Genomic DNA, 27,485 nt, shown 5'->3' on the forward strand with positions numbered 1-27,485 from the left:
CATTGGATGGATGGATGGATGGATGGATGGATGGATGGATGGATGGATGGATGGATGGATGGATGGATGGATGGATGGATGGATGGACATATAGCCAATAACACTGGATGGATGGATGGACAGACATATAGCCAATAACACCGGATGTATGGATGGACAGATATATAGCCAGTAACACTGGATGGATGGATGGATGGATGGATGGATGGAGGGATGGATGGACAGAAACATATAGCCAGTAACACTGGATGGATGGATGGATGGATGGATGGATGGAGGGATGGATGGACAGAAACATATAGCCAATAACACTGGATGGATGGATGTTTTCTGCTGTAACCACGGACAGTTAAAACACAGTGGATCAGTGCTCTCCTCTCTTGATCTAATGTACAGTAGCATACAACAGATCCAATGAATAATTCACTGCAATCTCCAATGTTATTCTCCCCAAATCCTCTCATTTCGTTCCAGGTTTGTTTTCACACTAACACTTCAAAACGTAATCGTCTCCCTTGTTCACTTCTAATATTTATAAGCTGTGTTTACTGAGCGGTTTCCAAAGAATGTTTGTTATTAAAATTATGGAATTAGTAAATTACTTTCACCAGACCATGAATAATCCCAAAGCTTGATTATTTCTGCAGCAATATTACTGATGCCACAAACCACTGCAGTAGTAAATGTCTAAATGATATAGCCTTGTCTTAATCTAAGATCAACATTCAGTGTGAAAGTAATTTACTAATCCTTTTACACTTTTAATAATATTCAAATGGTTGAAGGCAGAGTGGAATAATGCAAAATGCATTGTATTTGGTCAATTCTGTAAAAAAATGATTGAAAATGCTTGTGTGTTCACAGAGGAAACCGTTTGCTTATTACAGTTTAATATAAATCGCTCAAATAATTCCCACAAAGCACTTTGGCTTGAAGAAAAAAAAGTACATGTACATATGCACTTTCTTCATTATGCAAATGTGCTATGAACCAACTTACAGCAGGGAAATTTAAGTATTGAACATGTCATGATTTTCCTGGGAATAATATTTCTAAAGGAGCTGTTGAAATGGAATTGAAGCAGATTTGGGTATAAGCATAAACAATACAAATAGGCATGGGACGATAACCGTTTTCAAGGTATACCACGGTTTGGAAAAGTCAGGGTTAAAGTCAAGGTTATACCGTTCCTAAGGTATCTGTAAGGTTTTTTATTTACGTTTTTTTTTTAGTTTAAGACAACAGTATCTCCAGCAGAAAAGATATCCAAAGATGCCGTTTTAAATCGTAAGGAAATCAGTGTTTTTGAAACTAATGAAGACAGCAGTCAAAGATTTATTTGAATGATTTAGCCTGACGTGTTTACTGCTCCAAAATATGTTTCTCAAAATGAAATATATTGTGTTCAAAAGGGAAAAAAGTTGTTGTTTTTTGACCCAGACATTTAAAAAGAAGCTATTTTAAAGCTGTAATCACATTATCGTGAAACCGTGATATTTTTATCCAAGGTTATCATACTGTCAGAATCATATACCGGCCCATGCCTACATACAAATAAAACAAATCAAAATAAATCAAGATCTGAGAAACGAGTTGTGTGTAATAAAAATGAAATGACAGAAGGAGAAAGAGCTGAACTACTGAAATGTGTTTAATACTTTATATAAAAGGCTTTTTTAATGCTGTCAGCTTAAAGACGCCTCTCATATGGAGAATGAAGTCACATGCATTGCTCAGGTGTGAGTTTTTCACAGACTTCAACAAGAGTGTCAAAATCCTGATGCTTCTGTGGGTCTCATCTATCAAATCTGAGCTTTATTTTGTATTTTCTATTGGATTCGGCTCAGGTGATTGGCTGGGCCATTCTACAGCTTGATTTTCTTTCTCTGAAAGCATTTGAGAGTCCCCTTGGCTGTGTTTTAGATCATTGTCTTGCTGAAATGTCCACCCTGGTTTCATCTTCATCCTATTGCTCATGTAGATGTTGAACTGAAGCAGCTGATATTCATTTACACTGAGGAAGGGCAGAGGGTTGCTGAACTACTGAGAGATTTAAGCTGCTGTCTGGGCTTTCACTGCTGAACTACAGCTCCCTTTCTTCATGTGTTCAATAGTTTCTCCCTGTGTCATTTCATTGTATTACACATAACTTAGTTTGTAAACGAACTAGATTAGTTTTCTTTGCATATGTGGATTTCTTTGGTTGTTACCAAAATCAGGTGAAAAAGTTAACGACACCTTTAGAAATATGTTTTCTGAGAAAAATGGTGACGTGTTCAATACTTATTTACCTCGCTGTATGGTTATGCAGTAAATCAGACAGTAGTTACTGTTGACTTGTCCCAGGCAGTTCAGAATCACTTTTTTCTCTTGGAGGATAGCTAGTTAACATTTAACATTTAATTGTGCTCCGATTAAAAAAAAACACACAACTAGTGAATTACAGAGCATGAAAGGTAACATCACATCTGCACACTCATAAACTCTCTAAAAATGGTCTAAAATGTGTCTCTGTGTGTGAAAAAGTAAAGGCCTGTGGTTACAAGCGCAGATGAACGAACACACACACACAGCAAACACACATCAGCTGAACAAACACTTCTGCTGCTTAATAAATGCTTCACTTTACACCCCAATGACTGCTGCAGGGAATTAATGAACACCACACACACACACGCACGCACGCACGCACGCACTCACTCTTTGGCCTAATCCTGTTTTTGTACGCCTTCCCCATGGCCCTTGAAACAGAGTGTGAAGGGGAAGGGCTTCAAATTTACTCCTAAGAAATGGGACAGCAGTGCAGCACCTGCACATGTCATCATAAGTCATCACGATCTCTTGCTTCATATGAGATCGATGACGGTGACTGCTGCAGTTATTCAGATGAGACGTGAAAGTATGTTGTGGCACGACTATACAGGAGTTATTATTAGGGATTATAGATAGCCAAATTTAGCTGTTTTTATTTTAGCATTTAAAAAAAAAGCATGACAGTAACACACGAACGCAGTTATGAATGTATTAAAACATGTGCTTGTTTGTTGTAAAAATTCATAATAATGACAAAAAATACTTATTTGTGCATCTCCTGACTTCCGTGTGCAGCCATGCTGCTGTTACAGCATGGGAAAATGCTGGTGTATTCTGGGAAATTTTCTTACCCCTTGGTTTGGAGTGCGATCCTGAAAAATCTAAGTTTGAAGGGGTATCTAGCCCTTCCCCTTAGCCCTACGCCTTCAAGCTAAAGAGAATTGGGACAAGGAGTAAGGAGCAGGGCTGAGGGGTAAAATTGGGATTGGGCCTCTCTCTCTCTCTTATAAACACTTACACTTACGCACGCACGCACACGCACACACACAGTACACACACTGTACATAATTATTGGTCAATCAATTCCTCTCATAAAAGCGTTGTATTAATTCTCTACAGTTGACCATCGAAACAATAATGGTGCTTTATTGTTGTTTGTGGAGCTTGACTTTGTTCTTTGCGTGTTTCTAGAAAAGCCACATTATCTCAGAGTTAAGAAAAATGTCAGGTTCCTATTTAAACCCAAAGCAGAAGCATGACACAATGCTGGTGCTGTTTATATAGAGATGACGAGTGGGTCACACAGACCAAAACAAGAGCTAAGAATACAAGAAAACACACACACGCGCAGACACACACACACACACACACACACACGCACACACACACGCACACACACACGCACACACACACACACACACACACACACACACCTGGCATGAAGCGGCTCACACCTCTTTCCTCACACATTTATGAGAGCAAAACAATATAAGCTTGAGAAACGGCTGGGAAAAACCCACAGCTAATCTCAAAAGAACTGAACTTCCCCTTTCCTTTTTATGATTCTTCTTATGATTGCAAAGTAAAAATCAGGAGCAAAAGAAATCCTGCTTGAAATCAGAGACAATCAGAGGCTTCTTCTAATAATGTTTTGTTACAAATAGTACAACAAGATTTTAATTTTGATTTATTTATTTCATTATTTATTTATTTAAATGTAGAAATGTCTTAAAAGTAAACACAAGGTAAAATTCATGTTTAAGTTTCATCCAAAAATGATCTTTGAAATGATCCTCAGTTTTTAAAATAAATTAAAACCAGCAACTTTATTAATTTAACATCTCAAAAAAGCTTAAAAAAACTATTAGGAAAAGTAAAATAAAAATTAATTAATTCAAAAAAATTTCTAAGTAATTTAAATAATATACAAACACATAACAACCATTGCACAATTAAATAAAATAAAATATTAAAAATATTACATAATGTATAAATATAAATATAATATAAATAGATCACATAATAAAATATAATGTATAAATATAATATAAAATATTATAATGTAAAATATATAATTAAATATAATATAAAAATAACATACAAAAAATATAATTTTTAAAATAAAATAAAAAACTAAAACTAAAAACAAACAATATTTATTAATTAAAATCTTTTTAAAAACGAAATGAAATACACAAATACAGAATAAAACATAACACTATAAAATAACAAAATGAAACTATTTAAAAATTATAATAATATATAAATAAATATAAAAATAATATAAAAACATAATAAAATATAATATTAACTAAAATATATAAATATAATATAATATAAAAATACAATATAATAAAATATATAAATAAATCTAAAATTAAAATTATAAAAATAACATAAAATATAATATTAAATATAATATATAAATATAATGCAATATAAAAACACAATAATATAATATATAAATAAATATAAAATAAAAATATAAAAAATAGCATAAAATATAATATTAAATATAATATATAAATATAATGCAATATAAAAACACAATAATATAATACATAAATAAATATAAAATAAAAATATTAAAAATAGCATAAAATATAATATTAAATATAATATATAAATATAATGCAATATAAAAATACAATAATATAATATATAAATACACAGTTAAAAATTACATTTTAATAAATAATTACATACAAATTGCAACTGATGGAAAAATTATGGAAAATAAAATTTTAAATAAAAAAAAAATTAATTATTATTATTATAACCCAATAAAATATAATACATAACATACTATAATTTACAAAATACACACACAAAAAAATTATTTAAATAAACAAATAAATACAACTAATGGAAAAATTTCATTTCACTAATGGAAATGTGATAACTGCCATTGTGTCACATTTTGTGCACAAATATTAATTAATAAAAAGAGTGAAATTGGAGAGAAAAAAGCAGAACATCCCAGAATAAGGCTAATCCACACTATAAATCAGCCCTGACAGTGACGGAATATATAAATCTCAGAATATAGCTGGAAAAACGGCCTACGCTCATTAATATTCACGAGTATCAGAGCTAGTGCATTGACTGTAACCATGGCTATGGCTCAGCCAATAGGAGACGAGCATCAGTGTGGTGGGCGGGTCGATGGGCAGCTGGTGGAGCCTGAAGCTCAGACTGTTCGTTTATCAATAATTTAAAGCAGATTTTCTCTCTTTCAGATCACATTCAGGAAACACAGATGATGATCTGAGGAGGGACAAAACAGGAGACGAGCGGAAATATACAGGTCAAACACTTATCTGCTCTGATTAGGAGTGAATAGGTGCTAATCAGAGGGTAATGTTATAAAAATATGTCTACATTTAATCATTTAGCAGATGCTTTTATCCAAAGCCACTAATAAACTAGGAAAATAACAGAAAGCAGCTAGATCAACAACAGAGCAAGATAATACACATACACAAGGTTGTTTTTTCTAAATTAATAAAAACATAATAATAATAGGTATCTAAAAAAAATGTGGATATAATAATATTCACAGTAATTATAATAATATTAACATTAATAATAATAATAATAATTGGGAAAGAATAATATTAGAAGGTATATAAAAATATAATAGGTTAAACAATTAGAATAGCTAAGTGCTAGTTTTAATTAATTATATAACTTAGATTTACCATAAATAAATGCATATAAATATGTTTTATATAAACCAATACAAACAAAACCAAATCAAACCAAACCAAAAAACAAACAAAACTAAAACTAAACCAAAAAAACTAAACGCAAACAAAACAGCTCAAAACACATAATATATAATAAATAAAAAAAAAAAAAAAACCAACCAAACAAACAAACAAACAAACAAACACTTTAAACAAAGCCCTAACAAAATATTATAAACTAAAAACCAAACCAAAACAATCCAAACATACTCCAAAAGTTATGAACAAAATCTAAACCAAACAAAACCAAACCAAAAATGATGAACCAAAAACCAAACAAAACCAAAACGAACCAAAAATGATGAACCAAAAACCAAACCAAACAAATCCAAATCAAACCCAACCAAACCAAACTTTATGAACGAAAAACCAAACCGAACAAACCAAACCCAACCAAACCAAAAATTATGAACTAAACCGAACCAAAAATTATGAGCCAAACCAAACCAAAAATTCTGAACCAAAAACCAAAATTTATGAACCAAAAACCAAACCAAACAAAAAGTTATGAACCAAAACTCAAACTAAACAAAACCAACCAAAAATGATGTACCAAAAACCAAACTCAACAAAACAAAACCAAACCCAACCCAACCAAAAATTATGAACCAAAAACCAAACCAAAATATATGAACCAAAAATCAAACCAAACCAAAGCCAAAACCAAAGCCAACACAAACCAAGCCAAACCAAACATTATGAACCAAAAACCAAACCAAACAAACCAACCAAACACAAACCAAAAAGTATGACCCAAAAACCAAGCCAAAAATTATGAACCAAAAACCAAAACAAACCAATCAAACCAAACACAAACCAAACCAAAACTTATAAACCAAACACCAAACCGACAAAACCGAACCAAACAAATCCTAAAACAAACACCAAACCGACAAAACCGAACCAAACAAATCCTAAAACAAACACCAAACCGACAAAACCGAACCAAACCAAAACTTATAAACCAAACACCAAACCAACAAAACCGAACCAAACCAAACCTAAACAAACCAAAACTTATAAACCAAACACCAAACCAACAAAACCGAACCAAACCAAACCTAAAACAAAACCAATACTTATAAACCAAACACCAAACCGACAAAACCGAACCAAACCAAACCAAAACTTATAAACCAAACACCAAACCGACAAAACCGAACCAAACCAAACCTAAAACAAACCAAAACTTATAACCAAACACCAAACCAACAAAACCGAACCAAACCAAACCTAAAACAAAACCAAAACTTATAAACCAAACACCAAACCGACAAAACCGAACCAAACCAAACCTAAAACAAAACCAAAACTTATAAACCAAACACCAAACCAACAAAACCGAACCAAACCAAACCTAAAACAAAACCAATACTTATAAACCAAACACCAAACCGACAAAACCGAAACCAAACCAAAACTTATAAACCAAACACCAAACCGACAAAACCAAACCAAACCTAAAACAAAACCAAAACTTATAAACCAAACACCAAACCGACAAAACCGAACCAAACCAAACCAAAACTTATAAACCAAACACCAAACCGACAAAACCAAACCAAACCTAAAACAAAACCAAAACTTATAAACCAAACACCAAACCGACAAAACCGAACCAAACCAAACCTAAAACAAAACCAAAACTTATAAACCAAACACCAAACCGACAAAACCGAACCAAACCAAACCAAAACTTATAAACCAAACACCAAACCAACAAAACCGAACCAAACCAAACCTAAAACAAAACCAAAACTTATAAACCAAATACCAAACCGACAAAACCGAACCAAACCAAACCTAAAACAAAACCAAAACTTATAAACCAAACACCAAACCAACAAAACCGAACCAAACCAAACCTAAAACAAAACCAAAACTTATAAACCAAACACCAAACCGACAAAACCGAACCAAACCAAACCTAAAAAAACCCCAAAACTTATAAACCAAACACCAAACCGACAAAACCAAACCAAACCTAAAACAAAACCAATACTTATAAACCAAACACCAAACCGACAAAACCGAACCAAACCAAACCTAAAACAAAACCAAAAATTATGAACCAAAAACCAAACCAACCAAACCCAAAACAAAACTAAACCAAACCACAATTTATGAACCAAAAACCAAACCAAACCAACCAAACCAAACCCAAAACCAAACCAAAATTTATGAACCAAAAACCAAACCACAATTTATGAACCAAAAACCAAACCAAACCAACCAAACCCAAAACAAAACTAAACCAAACCACAATTTATGAACCAAAAACCAAACCAAACCAACCAAACCAAAAACAAAACCAAACCAAAATTTATGAACCAAAAACCAAACCACAATTTATGAACCAAAAACCAAACCAAACCAACCAAACCCAAAACAAAACCAAACCAAAATTTATGAACCAAAAACCTAACCAAAATTTATGAACTAAAAACCAAACCAAATCAAACCAAACCAAACCTAAAACAAAACCAAAACTTATAAACCAAACACCAAACCAACAAAACCGAACCAAACCAAACCTAAAACAAAACCAATACTTATAAACCAAACACCAAACCGACAAAACCGAACCAAACCAAACCTAAAACAAAACCAAAACTTATAAACCAAACACCAAACCGACAAAACCGAACCAAACCAAACCAAACCTAAAACAAAACCAAAAATTATGAACCAAAAACCAAACCAACCAAACCCAAAACAAAACTAAACCAAACCACAATTTATGAACCAAAAACCAAACCAAACCAACCAAACCAAACCCAAAACAAAACCAAACCAAAATTTATGAACCAAAAACCAAACCAAAAACAAAACCAAACCAAAATTTATGAACCAAAAACCGAACCAAAATTTATGAACTAAAAACCAAATCAAACCAAACCAAACCCAAAACCAAACCAAACCAAACCAAAATTTATGAACCAAAAACCAAACCAAATCAAACCAAACCAACCAAACCAAACCCAAAACCAAACCAAACCAAACCAAAATTTATGAACCAAAAACCAAACCAAAATTTATGAACCAAAAACCAAACCAAAATTTATGAACCAAAAACCAAACCAAAATTTATGAACCAAAAACCAAACCAAAATTTATGAACCAAAAACCAAACCAAAATTTATGAACCAAAACCAAACCAAAATTTATGAACCAAAACCAAACCAAAATTTATGAACCAAAACCAAACCAAAATTTATGAACCAAAACCAAACCAAAATTTATGAACCAAAACCAAACCAAAATTTATGAACTAAAAACCAAACCAAAATTTATGAACCAAAACCAAACCAAAATTTATGAACTAAAAACCAAACCAACCAAACCAAATAAAAATTTATGAACCAAAAACCAAACCAAAATTTATGAACTAAAAACCAAACCAAATCAAACCAAACCAAACTAAAATGTATGAACAAAAAACCAAACCAAAAACCAAACCTAATAAAACAAACAAAACATTATGAAACCCAAACCAAACCAAAAACCACACATAAATGATCTCTATAATTGTTTGAGCTATACATTAAGAAAACAGATTTTCTCTATGGTCGTTGACGCTGCAGCTCCAGTCAGTCTCCAGTAAATCCTCTATGACAGATCCATCGAGTTTTGATTTGTAAATCAAACGTCCTGCGCCTGCAGCTTCGTCACATCACTGAAGCTCCAGAGTGCAGCAGTGTCAGTGTTATTCTATAAGCTAAAGCTGAGCGCATACCACACGTGCTTCAGTGTTCAGCCAACTTCTGTCCATTACACACACCGGCAGAAATGCTGGACCGCAAACACCAAACATTCAATTACGCAATCAGCCGTCACATGCGTTCAACATCTGCGCAACACAGAAACAAAAACAACAACACCAGCCAGACACACTGTTTACATCCTCAAAACAAGGATCAAAACTGTCCCCAGATCAGCTTATTACAAACCCCACAGCAGATTAATCTCTCTTCTTTTCGAAAACATAAACAGACATGGTGTATTTCTGATCTCTTCAAATGCCAATGAACACAAAAACACTGAGTGACATGAGACTGGACGGCTCTTTTCCAGTTATTTCTCACAGAGAGGGAGTTTTGGAGACAGGAAGTGCATAGTTTGATCTGCCCAAAGATGACATCATGGCCTGACCCACTGTACTAGATTCGTGCCAACAAATGACTCATGCAAAACCTTCAGATCAAATATGCACTCGAGTATTCAGTGAAATTAAATCCAGCACTGAGTAAAGATGTACAATCAGACGTTCATCCACTCAAGATTATTTCTCTGTGCTGAAGAATTCATCAAATGCTTTAAATCAACTATTTATCTCATATATTTATGATGCTAGACGGGTGACACGGTGGCTCAGTGGTTAGCACAGTCGCCTCACAGCAAGAAGGTCGCTGACTCGAGTCCCAGTTGGGTCAGTTGTCATTTCTGTGTGGAGTCTGCATGTTCTCCCCGTGTTAGTGCGAGTTTCCTCCTGGTGCTCTGAGATACGCAGAATCACACAGGTTATAGGCACACATAATCTTGCATATTGCATGGTTCAGGATCTGTAGAGCTGCGCATCATTGGATTTGCCCTTCAATATTTGGACTCTCAGTAGTGATTATTAAACCACACTGAACTGAGCTCAACTGAACTGAACCTAAACACTACAAACTGAACTACACTGTTCCTATTTACAATGATCGCCAATGTGAAGCTGCTTTGACACAATCTACATTGTATAAGCGCTATACAAATAAAGGTGAATTGAATTGAATTGAATCTAGCATACACGATCTAGGCAAACCATATATGGTAACTAACTAACTCCTTATGAGCATTCTCACCACCTATTGAATTTCACAAATATGGTTTCCCCATATCAGTCATTATATCATTATCATATCGTAACGATCATTTTAACATCTCTGCAGTTTCTGAACTCAAATTACGTAAATAAAAATAATTGGTTAAACACTTATGACTTTATTCACGTGTCCAAATTCACAAAGAAAACATAATCAACCGTCTAATTGTAGGATTAAGTGTAATAAACTTATTTAGGATCTTAATATTATCATACTTGGTTAAAATCGCTTTGTTGTAAAATATAAAAGGCAAACAATAATGTGTCACATTAAAATGAATTACTATAGTTAATCATTTAAACAATATATAATATAGTTGATATATTATTTTATCTTAACTGATTATCTGATTATAAACTACTATATTTTAAACTGTAGCAACTGTTAGTTATATGTACATATATATATATATATATATACACACACACATATATATATATATATATATATATATATATATATATATATATATATATTATTTTATCTATTTTAATCAACTGTTAGTAATATATATATATATATTATTTTATCTATTTTATCAAATGTTAGTTATATATATATTATTTTATCTATTTATCAACTGTTAGTAATATATATATATATATTATTTTTAATTAATTATTAACAGTTAATTTGTTTGTAATGCTAAATTTGTTGCAACTATACAACAAATTACCAGTACTTTATGGTTTAAAAACAATATATTGCTTACTATAAATGACTGTAGTATTTAATATGGGAAATCATTGATAAAAAAGTTATTAGAAAATTAAGCAAATACACACTATTAAATCGCTTGAGTAAAATATGAATATAGTGTTATACATTTATTACATGTAAAAAGATTATTACATATAAAGATGTATTCTTGCCTATATTAACATGCTATTATTTACTTCATTATAAATTAATTCATTATATAAATCAAACTCGTCCAATTTAGATCGTTCAGCAAGACCAGCAAACGAGTATCTGCGATATTGACTCTGTCAGATAATGCTGATCATCTATGATGACGGATGGAAAACTGTTCAGTCTATTATATTGAATGGTGATTGGAAACAACGCTCCCCATCGCCTGTCTCTATCACAATATTTGTGAAACAGTAAACACTATTGTTTATTGTGTACAATATTTATTAATAATATATTAATATTCATTAATTCATGACGATGTCTGAGAAGACGTTAATAACATTAACATCTGTTGTAACCATACATGGTTTGCCTAGATCGTGTGTGCTGGATTGTGTGTGCCTGAAACCTGTGTGGTTCTGCGAGTCTGCAGCTGGATATTATTGGGTGCTCCGGTTTCCCCCACAGTGCAAACACATGCGCTATGGGTGAATAGATGAACTAAATTGGCCGCTGTGTATGTGAGTGAATGGGTATTTCCCAATACTGAGTTGCAGCTGGAAGGCCATGCGCTGTGTAAAACATTTGCTGGATAAGTTGGCGATTCATTCCGCGGTGGCAAACTCTGATGAAAAAAGGGACTAAGTCGAAGGAAAATGAATGAATGATGCTAGATTCTGAGGTTGTTACGCAATGTTATTATCAGTAATTACACAAAAAATCATTTACTACAATTTAAATTCACCTCTACTCCCTCACCCTCTTCTAGGGCTGTCTTCTCTGATTGGTGTTTACTGGCACAAAGGTGGAGTCAAGCTGTCAGTCATGACATCCACCAATAGCAAATCACATTCAATTCCCATTGGACAAAATCAAGATCTAATAATTAGTTTGATGTTGTGTCCCCAACATGTCTGAAGTTACAGCTTAAACTACCTTATGGATCATAAGTTATGCTGATTTTGTTTGGAAGTAAATATACTGTTTTCACGTGTGACTTTTATATGCAAATGAACTGCTACTCCCCGCCTACTTTCCCAGAAATGGGCGGAGCCTTTCCAGCTTGTGCTTCATTTACTCAGAAAACAACAAATTAAATATTTGCAATTTTTTTTAAACTTAGCCTTAATTTCAGATTTGTTTAAGTTTTCTCAAGTGCGTACACAGAAACAGTATGAGTAGCACAGAAACTCATTGCAGCATGAGTATTAAAGGAACAATTCTCCCAAAAATTTAAATTTACCAACGCTGTCAAACGATTCATGGCCATTAAACCAAATAAAAAAAAAAATGTTTAACTGTGTATATTTGTGTGTATATAAATATATGCATAAGTATAGTGTATAAAAAATTGTATATATATATATATATGTATATGTTAAGTCAATGCAAAGACGTGAATAGACGCGCGAATGGCCAGTTTTTGCATGTTTGATGTGCTTTACGCGTGAATCGTTCGAGTTGGAAAATCTGAACTTTAGCAGACATTCGCGCCGCGTTAACCAATCAGGAGCTTGCTCTTGTGGGGGCGTGATTATGACATAGCACCCGTTGATGGTGTCCCGGGGGAAAATCCTCCTGCCTACACCGGCAACAGTTCATCAAACTATGAGCTTACAGAGCTGGCTGCACCTCTGAAAGTATCTAGTGGACTCAGACACGGCTCCAAACAAATTAACGCTGTTTTTCAGCCTTCATAAAGCACAAAAACACAGTTATTTTCTCAATAAAATCCATGTTAGCCATTTAGCAATGAAGCTACAGTCACTGGGCAGACAGAAGCCCTGCCCATGACGCAAAACCGCGTCTGTTCTGAAGTGAATTTTGACACGCTAATGAAGCGGATTTGATACGCAGAGGAAGTGGATTTTGAAGCGCGAATAAAGCGAGTAAAATCAAAATGTTCACACGTCTATTTACGCGCGAATAGTGTGATTTATCCAGGCATTTCGCGTCTGGCCATATAGCACTGCTAGGAGTGTGATATTGCGTTTATACACAGTTCGATGGCATAAACGTTTATATAAAAAAGAAAATCAAACATGGAGTCTTAAAATCCTTTTGTAAGAGGAACTACTTTGTTCCGCCATCCATCCAGATCTGCAGCTGACGTCAGATCAGCAGAAACCGTTGCAACTTCACCAATGGCACTTTAGAGCTAGTATATGAATGATTCTCTAGCGTAATGTGTAAAATGACAAAACAGCTAATTTTGCTGACATTTTAAGATTATACGGCTGAACAGCATGAAATGCCATCAGTCTACAGAGATTTCCCAGTTTTTCTCTGTTGCAATCGAGAGATCACAATAATTAGCCCAGAAAAAGCCAAAGCAAAGCAAACACTAGCAGATTGTGGGACACATGTGGGAATTTCTTCTTTCTTTCAGTTTACTGAACTGGTCTGCAGTAGTGAAAACAGGAGACTCAGAAACAGATGGCCATCTCCGGTTTTAAGACTTTAAGATGAGTTTTTATGTTGCCCAAAAGCAGCAATATTTGTCAAACTGTAGAGTGTCCTCTGCTTGTCGCTGTATGTGGGCGGAGTAATACACAAGAGTGAAGAGGAAGGGTGAAGAATATTCAGTTTTGGGTGTACCATCCCTTTAAGTTCTCTTCAGAAGAAATTTACAGGAGCTCATGTCAAAAACATACAAAAACATTAAAAAAACACTTGGCTGTGTGTGAGAATGGGCTAAGAAAAAAAAACATGTGTATCAGCATATTAGATCCGTGCAACAGTGGCAGCAACAACAACACATTATTAGCATAACTCAAACAGGCCCCGCCCACTTGGCAGAAGATGATTTACATTCAAGACACCTTAGGACCACTGCTAAGCCACATATACTCCAAAAACACTACTACAATTCTGTTACAGTATATAAACAACAGTAAAAGATGGCTGTGCTCACCTTGATGCAGTTGACCAGGTCGGTCTGGTAGTAGCGGTCGTGATGTGCGTTGGCGGCCGCCAGCGTAAGAAGATACTCGTTCCTCGCGTGCGTCGCTTTAGAGTTACAATCACTCCTCTTTGCTTTCAACTGAAACACACACAAACACAGCCGAAATCTTCACGAAGGTTTTAACATTCACACATTTCAACACATATTACTGAATTTGGCTGTAGTCTGCATTGTTACAAGACTGCATTCAAATATAGCGTCTTATTGCTCACCCATTACACATGAAAATAACAATATAGTAATTTAAATACTACAGTGTTTAAGCCATACTAAAGTGTAGTATACTATATATGAGCACTATCACACTCATAGCAGTGTGATATGGCTGTATAGCGGCACTGGTGGAAGGCATGCTTTGGCTTGAAGCCGCAGACCGGGTGCCTTAAGGCTGATTTATACTTCTGCGTCAAGCACACGCTCTGGCACAGCCTACACGTGCATACATAGCTCTCGCCGTGTCCATCACCGACGCGCACCTCTCAAAAAACTTAACTACACGTCGCAACAACGCATTGCGCAAGCTCTGTGATTGGTCGGCTTGGTAGCGCTGACAAGTGTGGGCAGGACTGAGAGCCGCGCGAACCCGTTGGAACGAATGTTTACAAGTGTCGAGTCCTGTGAATGAGCTCCAGGTGGAAACTTTTGTTTTGTGTTTACCCTAGGAGTAAAGTTGCTGCACGTCTGCCGGTTCCCGCCTCTAAATGAGCGAGTTTGAGCTACTTGTACATTAAGGTAGCATTTAGAAAAAACAAAACACCAGCGAAGAAACACGACATAGAGAAACATAAACACCTACTGCCAGCTAGAGTTTTGGAAGTGTTACTGCAGAGGAACACAAACAGCGCGCAGAAGTATAAATGCACGACAACGCGCAAGGCTTACGCCGTGGGTCACGCCAATCACTTGACGCAGAAGTATAAAACCAGGCTTTAGTGTCCCACCAGTGATGATATACAGCCATATAGCACTGCTATGAGTGTGATATTGAGTTTATAAACAGTTTGATGGCATAAACGTGTATATATAAAAGAAAATCAAACATGGAGTCTCAAAATCCTTTTGTATGAGGAACTACTTTCTTCTGCCATTTATTCACATCTGCAGCTGATGTCAGATCAGCAGAAACCGTTGCTACCTCAATTATGTCACTTTAGAGCTAGTATATGAATGATTCTCTAGCGTAATGTGTAAAATGATAACAAAACAGGTAATGCCATCAGTTTACAGAGATTCCCCTGTACTTCTCGGTTGCAATCGGGAGATCACAACAATTAACAATTAATTAAGCCAAAGCAAAGCAAACACTAGCAGGTTACTATGATATGAAAACAGCATTTCGACTTAAAATGTCACCTGTTTTATAATAAGTTTACGCTTAGGGCTTATTATGCGCTCTCTATCGCCATCTTGTGCTCAGTATGGCAGGCTGATGGCCCTGATTCGCTGAATCTCCGAAATTATGAATATTTAAAATAGGCACTATCCTTATAAATAAACTGCATAGTAGAAATCTAAACAACTACATTCTCACCTAAAAAAACCTCAAAAGTACAATATGTTGACCAACAGCTGCAATATTTGTCAAACTGTAATGAGTTGTTTAGTCTCTCTTTAGTCCTAGAGTGGCTGAAGTAATACACAAGAGTGAAGAGGCTATACGAGTACTGCTATTGCTTTAATATAGCACAAATATCAGCCAATCGGATTCGAGAACCAGAAAGAACTGTTGAATAGAAAAAATGAAATAATTTATATATATATATATATATATATATATATATATATACAGATAGATAGATAGACAGACAGACAGACAGACAGACAGACAGACAGACAGACAGACAGAGAGACAGACAGACAGACAGACAGACAGACAGACAGACAGATAGATAGATAGATAGATAGATTTATTTAGTATACCTTATACAATAAAAGCAGAGTAATTTAAAAATGTAACATTTAAAGTAAAAAAAGGTTCTATGAGATTTCTCTTTCACAGGAAAGAATGGGCACATTGTCTTACTGGTAACCAAAATGTTTTTACAGTGCAGTATTAAATTTAGTTTTATCATTATTTTTGATATCATAAATGTTTCTGCAGGTTGCACCAAGTCCAATTTAACTCTTTGAAAGATCATTAAGAATAAAAAGTCAGACTTGTACATATAGGATTTTTTTAATGGAAAATATTTTTACTTGCCCCATCAACAAAATGTACACTAGTTCTTAGCCATATCATTTAAATAATGCATCAAAACAATCAAACTCTATTTGCATTGATACAATTTTATTTCTACATAATTTTACTTTAAAAGAAATTGACAAGCTTTAAAGACTATAAGAAAAGTAAATGTATGAACAACCATCTGTCCAGGTCAGTGTCCTCAGCATATATGCTCTATAAATAAAACTTTGAAACAAATGTTATTGTAAGGAAGATGATTAAACTGCATTGATAAATAGAGTAATAAATTAATTTCTTTAAGCTTTACTGAAATGGATTGTTGATGAAAGAATGAATGTTGGCCTGATTGTGTAGCTTTACATGGGCATATGAAAATTAAGACCTGTTTAAAATCATTTAAGAAAAATAATCCAAAAACACCCAATTTTGCAATCTCAAAAACTGACTGAAGAAAAATCCAGTCGGACAGAGCTGCACGCATAAAAGCTTTCTTACCCATACACATGACAAACAGTTCAAGTTTGGACACACTATCCCCTTTAATAGCCCTCCAGTGCAGTCAACACGTGTCAGCCACACAAACATGCTTTTACAGCAGAAGCAAAACATTTCTCATAGAAACAGACAGAGAGACGGTGGTGTTTACCTTCACACTGGCCTTCTGTAAACTTATCCTGGACTGGAACAGGCCCAGCTTTGACCTGAGAAAACACAGAGCAGGTATTATAAATCAGATTGAAGAAAAAAAAAAACAGGTAGGAGAAATGAAAGCCCACATCAAAACCTTCCCAGATTGGTGCCGAGGAGGAAACAGACATAATAAATCAAACTAGAGTGGATCATTCCGGCAACCTGTGAAAGGAAGGAAGAGGCTTTGTAAAGCTGGCAGAAATCTGGCTTTACCATCGCTCAGATGACTTCTTATCTTAAAGGAACCGTTCACAAACAAAAATAAATCATTTATTCTTTCTCATGTCACTCAAAATTAGATAATTTGAACAATGTCCACGCTGTTCGTCACTATATGAAGAGAAAACATATCTTTTTTAAATGGCATTTTTAGGTTCTTGATCATTCTAATGTGTTTATATTTTATAAATTTTTTATGTTGAATCCTTGTATTTTTATTGCATGTTTAATTTCTCTGTTGTAGCACTTTGAGTTTTAGAAAAGCGCATTATAAATAAAATGTATTATTATTTTTATCATTAAAACACGTGAAACCCAAAAGAAAAATGATAAAAGCACATCAAATTTCACATGCACTGAAAACACACCAGTGTTATAAAGGTGCTGTGTGTAAGTTTTAGGCTCTTCTAAATCCCATAACATGTTGCCAGATATTTATAAAATATGCAAAGTAAACATAATTGTTTATCTGAAAACCAATGCTAAAGTCAGTTCTTTTAAATTGTGCGTTCTGTGTCGGAATTTGAACAACTGTAGATTTGTTCACGCAGATCTGCCGTTTGTGCGTACACACACTGCTCGTTAATGTGCACACGAGAGAGAGAGAGAGAGAGAGAGAGAGAGAGAGAGAAAATCAAATGCTGAATCAAAGCTTTTTAAAATCCTGAATCAATATTGGAGTTAGTTTTGCACACTGGAGGAAGGACGACACCATGGCTGAAGTATTTCTGTTAGACAGGTAATGTTCTGTTTTAGTCACGCAGAGCTGATGTAGATTGTGTTTTCATAAATGGGTTATATGCACAGAAGTGTTGTTCAGCCACTGAAATCCTCCAGCGAAAGACTGAAGTGACTATTTTCAGTCTCATAAGTGACTTTTTACAGCATCGATAATTTGGATTTTATTTAGTTTAACAACAAAACAGAAGTAAATAGTGCTATTCTGCCTAGCCTGCTTTACTGAGCTGAAGTTGCCTTTATATTCACATTGGTTCATTTTTGAACAATGATAACCTGTGACGCGCTCCCTATATATTGTTCACCATGATACTCTGAATATTCCGTTTGAAATTGCACGCAAGTACGGCTTAGTAACAAGTGTAATTCCTGCACCCGCTGGCCAACCACTAAGCAGAGTCGCTTTAGCACAGCACGTGAGAGAGGGTTGTCTGTTTCAGGAGGTGTGGCTTTGGAGGGCAGGGGAGGGACTGTGTTTCAAAAGATATCATGCTAAACGGTTAGCACTGTGGCAGATCACCTACTACACCTTTAAAGTATTATTAGCCCTCTTAAGCAATATATATATATGGATTGTTGTTTTTCAATGACTTACCTAATTACCTAACACATAACTTTACCCTAATTAACCTAGTAAAGCCTTTAAATGTGACTTTAAGCTGAATACTAGTATCTTGAAGAATATCTAGTCAAATATTATGTGCTGTCATCATGACAAAGATAAAAGAAATCAGTTATTAGAAATGAGTTATTAAAACTATTATGTTTAGAAATGTGAAAAACCTTCTCTCCGTTAAACAGAAATTGGGGAAAAATATTCAGGAGGGCTAATAATTCTGACTGTAAATACACAGAGAAATGTTCTGATTCTCTATCTTCCGCTGTATGTGAACAATAACTGTTTCTAATTCAGCTTTCCAGCCAGTCATGCAAAGCAGGACACCATCGATGGCCAAAATCAATAGCAGAAGTGAACGAGGAGCTCACAACATCCTGCGACTGCACTCATCTTTCGCCTCTCCGTCTAATCTGGTCTTGGCAGAGGCTTTGAAATGGCAATTGTAGTGTGGGTACAAATGGCCCTTGAAGATGGAGAGAGAGGGTTGAGTGTGTTTAACAAATTCTGCATGGGGCTAATAAATTGCTTTGAACAGAGTGGGGTATTCCCTACTGGGGGCTTAAGTATCAGCCAATGAAATGCATATTTAATGAAGGCATCCAAGCAATTTTTCTTTGGCAGATGATAGCTTAGAGCAGGGGTTCCCAAAATTTTTAGGCCTGCGACCCACAAAATGACATGGTTATAAATATATAAACCTTGGACACAATGGCACACACATACCAATAGCCCTAAGTCTATTCATCGTTTAATCTTAAAGAACACCACTTGGAGACCTCCATGTTCAGTTGTGCCTGTATTTATTTTTAGTGTATGTGTCATAAAAGTGTCAGAAAGTTTAACCTGGTGCCATGAAAATCAATGTGCTGTGCCTTTAATATAATGTAATCACCGCAGGGGGCGCAAAAAAAATGGAAAGACTGATGACTTTTGATTTGCATGTTTTTTTAATGTAATAATAATTCATAATTCCTTACATGGAATTATTTGCAGCGCTTTTCTGGACACTCTTTTTTGGGGGTGGGGGGGGGGATCTTTTGCAGCGCTTTTCTGGACACATTGTTTTTTTTTGGGGGGGGGGTTCTTTTCATTCACCATCAGTGTGCAGCATCCACCTGGATGACATTCCTATCCAGGTACTAACCGGGCGCAGCCCTGCTTAGCTTCAGTGGGCGAACATGTGAGAGTGGCAGAGAGCTAGTAGCTCTCAACTATTGACTTCAGTTTTTTTGTTCAGTAGGTTATGGGTAAAATATGGTAATTGTAATAAAAAAAGTTTAAGAGACTCCTCATCATATTACCGCGATGCCCCCAGGGGGGGGGTGGTCTCGACTCCCAGTTCGTGAACCACTGGCTTAGACTGTGTTTCTAGGTGTTGACTTGCACTGTAAAAATATCCCTAAATTAGCAGTTTTCCGTATTTTGTGATTCATGTTTTGATTTTTCCCTATTTATTGCTGCTTTTGAATTGCATTAGGGGATCTTGAGCTTACTGGTAAAACCTTTTAACCCTGAAAAGTTCCAAAAAGTGACTTTTATTAACATTTGTAATAGTTTAAAGCGATATTTTGTCTGGGCTGGTTAGGTTAGGTTACTTTATTTATACCCGAAGGTAGATTTGGTTTGCAGTCAAGAGTCCTCATCTCACAACAGTGCCACACAAAGGAACTCACACAGTAACAACAACAAGTGAACATTAAGACATAGAACATAAACATAAAAAACACTTATACAGTATAAGTGAATAATCACTTCAAGTGTCCCCCAAATAATGTTTTAAACGATCTAAAATATACAGGTCACCGAAATACCTCTGCTTTAGTCTATGCCTTATTTAATGTCTAATGTTGTACATTACACTACAAAACCCTTGTAATAAACTGCCAGAACATTTTCTGTTTTACAGACTTATTTCTCTAAATTATTTCTTATACATTATATTATTTCAAACTACTAAAATGTCAATAAAAGTCACTCAACAAAGCAGAGATCAACATCCTATAATGCAATTCACATCCGGAAATAAACTGAAAACACATGTGAATCACAAAATACAGAAACTGTTTATTAACAGATATTTTAACAGTGTATTTGATCACTTCATTTATTTAATAAGTTGAGTTTCGCACAATTCCTTCATGTTGTCCCGACACACAACTTTTTTTTTTATTTTTTTACAAATTTAAGTGGATTAAACGTAAAACAATTAAGTTGTCCCCCAAAAAAACTTAAGAGTTGTGTTGTTTCAACTCATTTTAAATAAATAGTTTAAACAACCAGCAACATTTTTTATTTTTATGCGTAAGTAACAACATATTTTATATTCTTGGCTGTTTGACAACAGTTTGTAATTTGGAGCCTAATATTTTCGACAAAGTGGAAAACAGCTTGGCAAAATATTGTTTTGAAAAGGACACTTCTATAATAGAAAAAGCTAAAGCTGTATACAACACTGAAGTGTTATCTTTCCCTCCAAATTCTCTTAGAAAAGATCACAGTTAACCAGCCAAAGAAGATACTTGCAGATCTCTCTCATGTCTTATCCTCAGAATACAAGCTATTGTTTACAGATGTTATTTTTAGTATAATGCAGGAAATGATACCTAAATAGATATAAACATTCTTTTATTCCTTTATCATTGAATCTCCTGAATGTAGGATACAAGTTGGTGGCGAAATGATGATGTTGCAGGTATTGGAAGCCCTTTTTTATTCTGTTATGTATCTATTGTGTATTTTGTATGTGGCAGCCCTGGTGTTCAAGTCAAATTTCCTTAGGGACAAATAAATAATCCTCTAACAGCATTACCTAATGTATATGTAAATAAATAAACAGCATTAGCAACTCCAAGGTCATGGGATTGATTCCCAGGGAATGTTTGAACGGATTAAGCGTTCGTTGAATGCAAATTAAATGACTCTGAAATGCATATCTTTAATGGAAAAGGTATTCCTGAAGGTAGAGGTGGGCGATATGACCTAAAATTAATATCACGGTATTTTTCATCTTTTGAACAGTGACGGTATAATATCATGGTATTACTTTCAATAGCAAAATAATATACATCTCAAGGAAGAACAGACAAAAGAAAGTCTCACTTCTATCACTCTTTAAAAGTTTTGGTTTGGTTCATTGTAAATGCTCAGTCTCGTTATGAGCTGATCTTCATTTCTCTGTGTTGGTGGAATAAAGCAGGCGAGTCAGCCGCACCAATTTATGAGCAGACAGAGCAGGATTCTCATGATGACCACCGGCGCAATTCCGCTCTTTGTTATGAGCCGTAGTTACAGTGTAAACTTAGTAAAGGTGAGTTTCTTTGGCGATGATGTGTACAGTGTTAGACTTTATATTTAGCGGACATTTGCGCTGAACACGCGGTGAATGCAACGCATCGAGATTCGGGCACCTTCTCCGAAAACACTCGATTAATCTCAGCTGGCGGATCAACATTTACCTCATGTTATGATCGCTGCCATCTGCGCCATTATTATTATTATTATTATTATTATTATAACTTTAGGTGAGGTTTGCAAACCTGTGCACTTTTCACTCTTCAGCCGTTTGCATTTCCTGCAGTAACAAAAGCTCCCTGTTATCTGACAGCGGGAAGCGTTGAGTGACTGACAGCTAATATGAACCAATACAGCAGCAGCGTAGAGCGATTCAGCAAGTTTATAGAGAAAATCAAATCAGGTCGCACTACAACCTTCATATTCAGTCGCACAAATGCTCCCAAATATATTATGAGGGCGCATAGATTACATTTCGGGTGCTCATACGACCAAAATGGTTGCAATTTCGAGCCCTGTAGTATAAGGACATGTATTCAGACCACAACTGAACGTTTGAAGAAAATTGAATGCCTTATTATTTAGAATTAGCTATTATTGATGTAAATGCAGCCGTTCAAGGTGCATAATTGATTTATTACGGTATTGACGGTATTAGAAAATCCATGTCGTGGCGCAATGTCACACCGGTGATGAATATGACACCGGTGTACCGCCCACCCCTACCTGAAGGTTTGAACCACAAATAAATGATGATGTAAATGATAAAAAAATAATGAAGTGTACGTAAATCAAGTCACTTTAGAAATAGTGTCAGTAAATGCATTTACACTTTTATCCAAAGTCATAAAAGCTATTTAAACTGCATTCAAGCTGTAGATTTATCATTTTGATCAGTTCATGCACTTTTTGAGAATCCACGATCTCTCTGTTTCCAATGCTATGATTTACTGTTTAAGCTATACAGGAAAGATGATATGCATATTTTGATGGAAAATGCATTCCTGAGCCAAGGTTATGGGTTGGACTTCCAGGGAATGCATGAACAGATAGAGTACACCTTGAATCCAATGGTTTAGATAAAAATGTCTGCCAAATGCATACTTGACAATTCTAAAACAAAGAAAAGCATTTAAGGGACAGTTCACTCAAAGATCAACAAGTACTCACTGCTGCAAATCTATATGAGTTTCTTTCTTCTGTTAAACATAAAAGAAGATATTCTGAAAAATGCTCAAAACCAGTAGCTATAGACTTCCATAGTATTAATGGCTACCAGTTCCCAATATTGTTCAAAACACGTTCTTTTGTTGTTCAAAATGTTCAAAACTCAAACTGATTTAAAACAAATGGAGAGGATGAGTAAGTAATGGCAAATTATTTGTTTATTGGAGTGAAATTTCAATGTAAGCTCAAATAAAAAATACCCAAAAATGAAAATTGACTAACTTTTAACTCTCCCTCAAGTGGTTTCAAACCTATTAATTTCTTTCTTTTGTTAAAAACAAAAGAAGATATTTTGAAGAATGCTGAAAACCTGTAACCATTGACTTCCACAGTAGGAAATAAAATACTATGGAAGTCAATAAAATATCCTAATTTGTGTTCAACAGAAGAAAGAAACTCAGACAGGTTTGGAACAACTGAAGGATGAGTAAATATTGACAATATTTTTTAATTTTGGGTGAACTGTCCCTTTAAGTGAACAAAGATTTGCCATGTATTAAATGCTGTTTTTTGTCAATAATGACAAAATATTCATTTATGACTGAAAAATCAATGTAGGCTCTAATGAAAAATACTACAAGCCACTTTAAAGAGATAGTTCACCCAAAAATGAAAATTTACTCTCCCTCAAGTGATTCCAAACTTTATAAGTTTCTTCCATTTGTTGAAAACAAAAGAAGATATTCTGAAGAATGCTGAAAACCATTGAACTCCACAGTAGGAAAAACAAATACTATGGAAGTCAAAGGTTACCGATTTCCAACATTTTTCAAAATATCCTCTTTTGTGTTTAACAGAAGAAAGAAACTCAAACAGGTTTGGAAAAAGTGAACGATGAGTAATTATTGACAATATTTTTTAATTTTGGGTGAACTGTCCCTTTAAATGAACAAAGATTTACCATGTATTAAATGCTGTTTTTGGTCAACAATAACAAAATATTCATTTATGACTGAAAAAAAAAAATCAATGTAGGCTCGAATGAAAAATACTATAAGCCACTTTAAAGGAATAGTTCGCCCAAAAATGAAAATTTACTCACTATTTACTCTCCCTCTATTGGTTTCAACCCTTTATGAGTTTCTTCATTCTGTCATTTTGAAGAATGCTGAAAACTGGCAAACCATTGATGTCCACAGTAGGAAAAGTCAATGGTTACCGGTTTCCAACATTTTTCAAAATATCTTCTTTTTTGTTTAACAGTAGAAAGGAACTTAAACAGGTTTGGAACAAGTAAACGATGAGTAAATATTGAAAATACTTTCGATTTTGGGTGAACTGTCCCTTTAAATGAACATAGATGTATGTAATGTTGTTTGTACAATGCAGCATTTTGCAAAAGTGTGCCTTCTCTGCATCATTTCAAGCAGATTAATGTCAACTCCTGGTGGTTATTCTTTAATTAATGGCACTCGATTAATGGGACAAGCACTTTTGAAGTGTGTTTATGAGCCGGGCACCTCTGGGACTGTTTGCACCTGCAATACCAGACGCACTTACTTGGACTCGATGTCGGCCTTCTCGCGCACAGCCTGCGCCATCTGCTCCAACTCAAAGTATTTCTTCTTGGACTTGGCCAGATCCTTTACTGAGTCCTGGAGCTCGGTCTGGATGCGGCCCAGCTGCTCAATGCACTGCAGGGGGGAGAGAAATACAGAGACGGGACGTTTAAGAGACACATGAACTAGGAGCTGCAACCATATTTTTTTTGGTATTGTTGACGCAGTTCCAAGAGAAACGGAATAATAAATGAGAAAACAGTGGGCGTGGCTTGTTTATTCTGCTGCGAGATGATTGGATGTAGTGAAGTTAGCATTTCATTCAGAAAGATGGGGAAAAGGGTTTGGGGAGAGTTATTACAACCTAACAGACTCCTCCTCCTCACCATTTCTGTCTGTTGTCAAAACTGACAGGTGGAGGGGCGTGGTTAATTATGTTAGCCCCGCCCAACACCTCAGACAGACCTAATCAGGGAATTTAACTCAAAACAAACAGGAAGTGCATTTGCAGATTTCATTTGAAGATAACAAGGGCAAACCATGTTTTTATCCTAATGACATGCATAGATTAATTGTTCACCACAAAACTAGCAATGTGAGCTAACAAAATCAATATGGCTAGTTTTAATTTCATGTTTACTTCAAAGAGACATATAATGGATCAGGGCTGAGGATTTTACCTTTTTCAGCTGCTGCTCTTTGTAGAGGCGTACGGTTTTAGCAGGATCTGTAATCTCGTTTTTGTAGTTGTCGCAGACGTTGAGTCGAGACTGGGTCACCTGAACGGTGCCTTCCAGATACGCTCGCCACACTCCATACACATTCCTGAAGCACAACAATTATTCATTACACATCATTCCTATGCAGACACAAAACTTGCTGATCTATTGCCACATACAAAAATACTGTAGTCATTTATTGTATACACACCATTCAATTGAAGTCACAATAAGTAGCCCTGTAGTGAACTTCAAATATTTCCCAAATGATTTGAGACACAGACTATCACTCGAGTGTCTAAAATGAAAAATTGCAACCATTAAACATGTTTTTCCTCACCTGTAGTCTGTCCTCTGATCGTCTGGTTTAATCCCGGGCCAGTCTCTCTTCAAATATTGACTCGCTAACTTCTGCAGGGCCTGAAAAACAGTAAAACAACAGTAAACGCTGTGAAATGCTGAAATGTACCCCGATTCCACATCAATCTGCCTATGGTCTGCAAAATACAAATCAGTGCAAATAAAAACAATAGTACATTTATATTAGTACACCAAAAGTGTGCATGAAATGTTTCTAGATGATACTAAATGTTTCTACTGTAGGTGATACTGCCCAATCTCTTACCTAAGATTGTTTTGACTAAACAAAAATCTGCATTTTATGAATTTAAAGTGAATTATGTGTTGATTCATAAATGAGAAGCAAACGTAAAACTACAAAAACAAAAAGACACCTAATAAAGTGAACGTTTATGGTACTCTACTATGGAAAATGCTTTGTTAGTTATAAAATAATCACTTTTAAAATGTGTCTTTTAGCTTAACAGGCTTTTAAAGCTGCCTATTTAGATGTTTTTTCTTTTTTTTATATCTATACATGTATATCTGCGTCCCAAATGGCACACTATAGACTTATGCACTATGTACTTATGCACTTACACACTCAACAGCATAGTATATGCACGTAGTGTCGTCCCAAATGGAACACTATAGACTTATGCACTATGTACTTATGCACTAACACACTCAACAGCATAGTATATGCATGTAGTGTCGTCCCAAATGGCACACTATAGACTTATGCGCTATGTACTTATGCACTTACACACTCAACAGCATAGTATATGCACGTAGTGTCGTCCCAAATGGAACACTATAGACTTATGCACTATGTACTTATGCACTAACACACTCAACAGCATAGTATATGCATGTAGTGTCGTCCCAAATGGCACACTATAGACTTATGCGCTATGTACTTATGCACTTACACACTCAACAGCATAGTATATGTATGTGGTGTCGTCCCAAATGGCACACTATAGACTTATGTGCTATGTACTTATGCACTTACACACTCAACAGCATAGTATATACATGTAGTGTTGTCCCAAATGGCACACTATAGACTTATGCACTTACACACTCAACAGCATAGTATATGTATGTGGTGTCGTCCCAAATGGCACACTATAGACTTATGTGCTATGTACTTATGCACTTACACACTCAACAGCATAGTATATACATGTAGTGTTGTCCCAAATGGCA

General features: G+C 35.1%; 1 protein-coding gene across 2 annotated transcripts in view; it reads right to left on the reverse strand.

Moving 5' to 3' along the window:
• LOC130245230 (F-BAR and double SH3 domains protein 2) overlaps positions 1 to 27,485 on the reverse strand; it is a 198,939-nt gene that overhangs the window by 52,532 nt on the left and 118,922 nt on the right. For both annotated transcript variants that reach the window (XM_056477849.1, XM_056477850.1), the window contains exons 4-8: positions 26,275 to 26,354; positions 25,896 to 26,040; positions 25,217 to 25,350; positions 17,579 to 17,633; positions 14,697 to 14,825 (exon numbers count right to left, since the gene is read on the reverse strand). In XM_056477849.1, the coding sequence (XP_056333824.1) occupies positions 14,697 to 14,825; positions 17,579 to 17,633; positions 25,217 to 25,350; positions 25,896 to 26,040; positions 26,275 to 26,354 (543 nt within the window). The remainder of the gene's footprint in view (positions 1 to 14,696; positions 14,826 to 17,578; positions 17,634 to 25,216; positions 25,351 to 25,895; positions 26,041 to 26,274; positions 26,355 to 27,485) is intronic.

This window comes from Danio aesculapii, chromosome 18 (assembly GCF_903798145.1).
Source record: "Danio aesculapii chromosome 18, fDanAes4.1, whole genome shotgun sequence".
NCBI lineage: Eukaryota > Metazoa > Chordata > Actinopteri > Cypriniformes > Danionidae > Danio > Danio aesculapii.